At 32.5% G+C, this 7,354-nt stretch overlaps 1 protein-coding gene across 1 annotated transcript; it reads left to right on the top strand.

Moving 5' to 3' along the window:
- Positions 1-3,192: 3,192 nt before the first annotated feature.
- On the top strand, positions 3,193-7,125 carry LOC138339594 (uncharacterized). Its single transcript, XM_069291414.1, has 4 exons — positions 3,193-3,423; positions 3,692-3,813; positions 3,906-4,010; positions 6,914-7,125. The coding sequence occupies exons 1-4, from the start codon at positions 3,291-3,293 to the stop codon at positions 6,956-6,958; spliced, it is 405 nt and encodes a 134-aa protein (XP_069147515.1). The 5' UTR covers positions 3,193-3,290; the 3' UTR covers positions 6,959-7,125.
- Positions 7,126-7,354: the final 229 nt, after the last annotated feature.

Raw genomic sequence — 7,354 nt, 5'->3', positions numbered from 1 at the left:
GAAAGAGGTATGAGATTATTTCTTGGGTATGAGATTTTCCAAGAAAGGAAATCTTAGTCTTTGATATGTAGGACATTACAAGATCTTGAAAATAGTTTATAAAATGGCTTATGAGTTAGAGTTGCTAGTAGAACTAGCAATAGTGCATCTGGTTTTTCACATTTCTTTGTTGAAGAACTGTGTGGGTGATCCAAAATTTATAGTACTATTGGAAAGTGTGGTTGTGAGAAACATCATCAATTATGAGGATATTCCAGTTGAGGATCTTGATCGTCAAGTTTGAAGGATGAGAAATAAGGAATTCCCTTTAGTGAAGGTTTTGTGGAGGAGTCATTTAGTAGAGAGAGCTAGTTGGGAAGCAGATGCAGCCCTAAAGACAAAGTATCCTCATCTCTTTCCTTATGATTCTGTTACAGCTTGAGGCAATAGTTCCTCTCTAGTCTTTCAGTTACTCATGCATAAATTCAATTTTCGTATTTTTTTCCTTCAATTAGTCTTGCATTTTCTACGTATTTGCATGTTCTTGGAACTTAGTTTAGTTATATTTAAGTTTTCAGTACTCGGTGGTAGGGTTTTAAACTCTCTTCCAGTATATTTAGATAGTTTGGACTTCATTCAAGGAAAAATATTCCCAAGAACGAGATAATGTAACACCCTGTATCCTAGAAAGATCAATCAGCAGAATTTTAGAAGTTGCAGGGGTGACCAACGGATGCCACACATGGACCGTAGGGTGACCCAAGGACAATAGGTGTGGTCCTTGGTTGGCCAGCTCCAAACCTCTCAAAAAAACCCAAACCACGACTAGGCATTACAGACCATAGGTTGGACTATGACTCGTGGACAAGGTCTGTGGATTAAGGTCCTTAAAAAAAACCACAGAAGTCGCGACCCACGACCAGGATCTACGGACCATTGGTGGAAACACGTTTCATTGATCGAGGTCCCCATAAAGACCCCAAAAAAACCCTAACCCAAGGCCAGGACCTTCGAACTGTAGGTGGAACCACGGTTTATGAATCATTGTCCAGAAATCTCATTCTCTAAAGCTAATCGACGATTGACCAAAATGGACCATAGGTGGAACCATGGGTCATGGACCAAGTCCATTGATTGGTCACCACAACTTTTAAGTCATAATCATTTTGATCCATTCCCTATGCGTTGGACCCCTAAACTACGTCGTTTAACCCTTAAACTACATAGTTTTTGTTCAGTTTCAGACTAGTAACTTAATTAGAACTTAGATCCTGGTCAACTCATTGTCCAAAACTTCATCAAGTTGAAAAAAAAAGAGAAAGAATCGACCAAGCCCTCTCCAAGAACGCAACAAGGTTTCGTCAATTCTAGCCTCATAATCAAATCTCAGTGATATTTGTCACTAGGTATTTGACATTTCACTAGTGGGTTCCTTTCACCCATTAGTTCCATAGAATTCAGTTAGATTTTTTGTTATATACATTATATTAGACCTAGGGTTTCTAGAATTTCAGAATTTATGTTATGATTCCATTTTTATACTTATCCAAATCATTTTACCATGTTTTCACGGAATTATTGCTTAGTTCCTATTTGAAACTCAAAAACCTAGTTTTGTAGATATGTTTATTTCATGAATTACAATTGGTAGGTCAAATTACTCAGATATACATGCCTTAGTTAACCATGTTTCATTATTGATATATAAATGATGCATTTTCAGCCAGCATTTCAGAACATCGAGCTATCCAGTTTATTTCATTTATATTATATTTTATGCATTCTATTGGTAGTAAACTTGAATATCGAGTTAAAATAAGGTTAGTTATCCTTATAGTCCCAGAACTACGTGCCCTTGTAGGTTAAGTCCACTTTGTATGCATCAGTTTCAGTGATCACGCTAGTCATTCCTTTATATCTCTAGCAGGTTACATTGTGTCCTCTCAATAGGGTGTATACATCAAACTCTACATTTAGCTCATGTTGTCTTATATCGACTATTAGTATCTCCCACAAAAAGATTCTAGTGTATTGATGAGGTTTTCAGTTAAAGTACAGTATTCAGTCTCAGCATGTTATAAACTTGGTCATTACATTTAGTTAGTCCATATTCAACATGTAATATATTTATCATGTTCACATTATATCACTACTTTATCGCTTAGATCAGTTATACGTTTTATTTATCATTATTTAATCATGTATGCTTAGTACCTTTCAAGTACTGACGCATACTCTGCGCAACATATTTTCGTGATGTAGGTTCATGTCCTAACATTCGGATCACGCATAGATCGGTTCCCGATCTTCAATTCAACAGCTTCAGTGGTGAGTCCTCATATTTCAAAGATAATAGACATGCTTCTTATTTAGTCTTTTCTTTTTAGTTTTCAGTATTTTCTAGAGTTATCTTGGGTATGTCCCAACATCTCTAGTCAGATAGAGGTTTTATGTCAGAAATATATATATATATATATATATATATATATATATATAAATATATATATAAAATTCCCCATCATTTAAGTTTATCTTATGTTTAAGCTTCTATACAGTATTACTTATTTCATTTTCTCTTAGTATCACTACTAAAAAAGCAGCGGTTAGCGACGAACATTAGAGACGAACAGTATTTCATCAATATATAACGACGGATTAGCAACAGAATAACCATTTTGTTGCAAAATTAATAAATAATATTTTGATTTATAATATAGCAACAGATTTACAACGGAATATATAAGTCGTCACTAAATATTAGTGAGAAAATTTGGCGCCTAATTTTTCCTACAGATTTAGTAACAAAGTAGTGGTGACAAATTTAATTAATATTGGACAACGGAACTAGTAACGAAAAAAAGGTTGCTAAACTATTAAATATATTTTTATAAAAATTATATTATATAGTGACGAAAATATCCGTCAATATGATTATTCTAAATATATATATATATATATATATATATATATATATATATATATATTTATTTATTTGAAAGTGATGAATTTTAGAATCCGTCATTAATCCCATTGCAAACTAAAATTTCGTATTTCCATTACTCTAATTTAATCTCATCCGTCCATCATAATTTATCAAACTCCAAGAGTCAATCTCATCCACTTATCCAAATTTATCAACGGTCCTTATTTAAGACCCTTGTTTTCCCATCTTATACAAAAGACCTCAAATCCCTAATTTTCTTCATTCTCCTCCTCTTCTCTCCAAGTCCGCAGCCCAAGCCTTGTTTTTCTTTTTTTCCGTTCTTCTTTCTCGCCTTTGCAACCTGAAGAACAAGAAGTGAACAACAGTGATGAGCTCTGAAAGACGCACGAAGACCACCAGTGAACCTCATTCGCTGGCAGAAGCTCCAATCAGCGAGCAATTAGGCGACCAGGTGGTCTCGTCCGGCTACAGCAGCAACACAAAGATAGCGCCATCAGTAGGTTTGTGTAGATAGTTAAGTGTAGAATTTGGGCATCTTAAGTTTGAGTTTCAGCTGGAATAATTAGTGTGAGATCATAGGGTTGTAGAGTAGGAGTGATACTTATTACTATATGTTAGTCCCCTCAGCGACTGTCTACATCACCACCTCGTTTACTTTTTTCTTTGTTATTGGGTTCTTAAATATTCCGCGTTTTAGGATTTGATAAAGTTGTTATTTTAATACCGTGTGAGAAGGCTTTTGATAGTTCTTGTGTGGGTTCTTGCTAGGTACTGGATTCCCATGCATTGCAAGACGACTTTTATTTAAATCTTGTGGACTGGTCTTCGCAGAATGTGTTAGCTGTGAGATTGGGGAGGTCTATATATTTATGGATGCATCTAATGGCAAGGTGACTCTTTTGATGGAGATATGTATGTACTTTGTCTAGACTAATGCATCTGTTTGATGAACACAGTTTTTTCTGTTGAATGTCTACTGTAGGTAGTGAATTTTTGCGACTTGGAAAATGATGATAATGTTACTTCAGTTGGGTGGACACAGCGAGGTATACATCTTGTTGTTGGAACAAGTAATGGGAAAGTTCAGGTCTGGTATGCTTATTTTGTTCATCTTGTTTTGTGTTCTTATATGAAAGAGAACTGTTAACAGAAGTCAATTATTCTTGAAACATTTTAGAGTTTTTTTGTTAATTAGGTCCAGTACTACACAATTACACATCCTTACGTCAAAAGCATAGTCTCTCTCAACACCTTGTCAAAATAAATAAAAAGTTGTTTGTCCTAGTACTGGTGGTACTGTAATATACCTAAAATGCTTTAATCTCACTAATTTGATTTTTATTTTGATCTTCTCTGTATATGTTAATTTTAGAAGCTAATTTATTCAATGAAATAAAGTAGCATAAAACTTGAAGTGCTTGTCAGTTCTCTTAGAAATACTTGGAATATGCATCTCAAATTTTTTCTATAGATATAAAAGGAAAATATTTCAATACATTTGTTGTGAAGTTGTCATATTGTGGTATATTATGAAAGAAGACTACCATAAACGAACCTTACAACTCAAGGTTAATTTCATTGAATAAATTATTAAAATGCTTAGGCTTGTTATCCTGGTTGTTGTTCCGCACTTCTTTTTTCTTTTCATTCGTCGTGAAGTTGTCATATTGTGGTATATTATGAACGAAGTCTATCCTATGAATTTGGGCATCGTAAAGCTAACATCAGTTGCCTCCCTCTTACTATTTCGTATTTCATGAACCTGTTGTGTACTTGGTATTTATCTTCTTGTGATTAGTTAACTCTAACTTATTTGTCTTCTTAAGATGGAATATTTTAATCACAGTTTGAGTCCTTCTGTTTATTTATTAATCAAGTCATTACCATGTGAACCCGTTTCTTAATCCTTTGTAGTATTCAAGTTTTCATTTCTTTGTTTAATTTGCTCACTACAAATATTGATTGTTAAATTTGACTATCTTTTTATTATTATTATTATTTAGGAGTCAAATGTGATGAATTAGTAGATACCATATTAACTCGTCATGAGTAGTGGTTAAATTTATCTAGAATAGTGGCTTAAGTCTAATTAATTTTTATAACTTTTACATGATTATAAGTCATTGTACATTTGTTGTTTCATTTTCTTCCTGCTTGGATGTTCATTGTTTGTTACTGAGGAACGATTTAGATGCAATATTGTTGCTATACTTATTTTGGGTTCTAATTCCTTTTTTGTGTGTATCAAGTAAACTCATGTGGAGTCTAAATTGGACTCAAATAAGTTTCCCTTCGCATTTCTAATGACCCGTGAAAGCTCATGTCCTTCTCATCGATTCAATCCATGACTATCACTGGGAAGTAGGAAGAAAATTGCTCTATTGTCTATCTTCATAAGGAGCTTTCCATCATATTAATTTCATTTTGTACAATTCATATAAGATGCAAAAATAATTACCACGGTAAGTCTGAAGAGGGAAAATTTTCTCAAAAAAATTTTCAAAAGAAGATTAAGGGAAAAAAATAATACAAGAAGTTGATAGTTATTTATAATTCATATTCTCATTTAGTTCAGCCAAGAGGATGATGCTAGTAACCATTAAGAAAAATCGAGAAAGGGCAACAAAACAAAACATAACAAAACAATCATGTAAACTCATGTGGGGTCCAAATTGGACTCAAATAAGTTTCCCTTCGCATTTCTAATGAGCTGTGAAAGCTTAAGTCCTTCTCATAGAGTCAATCCTTTACTATAACTAGGAAGTAGGAAGAAAATTGCTCTATTATCTATCCTCAATAAGGAGCTTTCCATCATATTAATTTCAGTTTGTACAATTCAGATAAGATGCAAAAGTAATTACCAAGGTAAGTCTGAAGAGGGAATTTTCAAAAGAAGATTAAGGGAAAAAAATAATACAAGAAGTTGATAGTCATTTATAATTCATATTCTCATTTAGTTCAGCCAAGAGGGTGATGCTAGTAACCATTAAGAAAAATCGAGAAAGGGCAACAAAACATAATGAAAAAATCTTGTATGCATATGCTTTTGTGTAGTTAACGTTACGATGATACTCGTTGGTACTTATTGTTGTTATGTTTCATTGTTTATGAATTTTTTCTAAAGGAGTTATGGCATAAAGTGCTTGTTATAGACCATAGCAATAAATTGGATCAAGTAGCTATTTTTTTTCTTGACATTTATATGAATTACATTTCTGTGGTCTTGAAACATTTGAAATCCATCCAAGATTGTCTGAACTTTGAGGTGTCAATTACAGTGTGTTTCTTTATTTGTTTTTCTATCTAATTTTTTCACAACAAGAAAAGGGTCAAAATTATCCTCATCATATTATAAGTGACTCAAAAACAGTTTTCTTTTCTCTTATTAACCACTGATCAAGTTTTAGTTTAGGTCCATATCTACTTTCTAACTTGTCTCCTCATCTGTTTGTAGAGGACTAATGTATAGTTGTAGGCTTATAGCATGTATTCTTGAATACTGTATTGTTGTACATAATTATTATTTCACTGATTTTTAATCTAAGCTTAAATATAATGTATTTTAGCTATAAAAAAAGTATAGTACATCTAATTAAGGGAAAATGCACAAGTACCCCCTCAATTTATTCCCGAAATTTCAGAGACACATTTATTCCTATTACCCCCCTGAACTTCTTTTATAAGTAATTTCTTACCCCTTTTCGACCTACGTTACACTAACTTGAAAAAAAATAGTCAATCAGCGTTGGACCCACAATATTGTGCCACGTAGAACAAAAAGGGGTAAAAAATTATTAATAAAATAAGTTCAGGGGGTAATAGGACCTTAGTATAGTATAAGTATGTCTCTGAGATTTCGGGCATAGGTTGAGGGTGTACTTCTGCATTATTCCTTTAATTAATATAAAAGGTTTTGTATGTTATTGCACTTTCTTTTGAATATAACTTTGTTACTAATCTTTAATGCTTTCTCTTTATCTATATATACAGGAAAAATATGAAGAAAATATTACGGGGAAAAACGTCTCAATATGATATAGATCAATGTGAAGCATACTACCAAAGTTGATGAACAAAGGTTCTCTTAAAAATAGTTGATAGATTGTTTTTGATGTTTTGCTCCAAAATATGTGATTTAGATTTTGCTATCTACAAATTTTGAAACGTCTAAGTATTAATTTTTATGAATGTTTGTTATTTTAGAGGTATTTTTAGTAAGTGTTATTTAATTTATTTTAGCAATGTATATTTAAAATAAATAAATGAAATTATTTTACAAGAAAATTTTTAGCAACAAATTTTATGACGATTTGGTCAGTTCTATAAAAAATATTAGCTAAGAATTAGCAACGAAATATTTTAGTGGCAAATAATGCTGGCTCAAATAACAGAATATTTTGTGACGGATTGGTGACATAAATTTCATTGCAA

The sequence above is a fragment of the Solanum lycopersicum genome, chromosome 11, assembly GCF_036512215.1.
Source record: "Solanum lycopersicum chromosome 11, SLM_r2.1".
Classification (NCBI taxonomy): Eukaryota; Viridiplantae; Streptophyta; class Magnoliopsida; order Solanales; family Solanaceae; genus Solanum; species Solanum lycopersicum.
Note: the sequence above shows the minus strand (reverse complement) of the source record. Positions and strands in the feature narration are given on the sequence as shown.

Excerpts from the sequence above, each read along its gene's own strand:
- LOC138339594 (XM_069291414.1), top strand. The coding sequence starts at position 3,291 with ATGAGCTCTGAAAGACGCACGAAGACCACCAGTGAACCTCATTCGCTG. Across the intron at positions 3,424-3,691 it reads AAAGATAGCGCCATCAGTAG|GTACTGGATTCCCATGCATT; the intron begins GTTTGTGTAGAT and ends GGTTCTTGCTAG. Across the intron at positions 3,814-3,905 it reads TGGATGCATCTAATGGCAAG|GTAGTGAATTTTTGCGACTT; the intron begins GTGACTCTTTTG and ends TGTCTACTGTAG.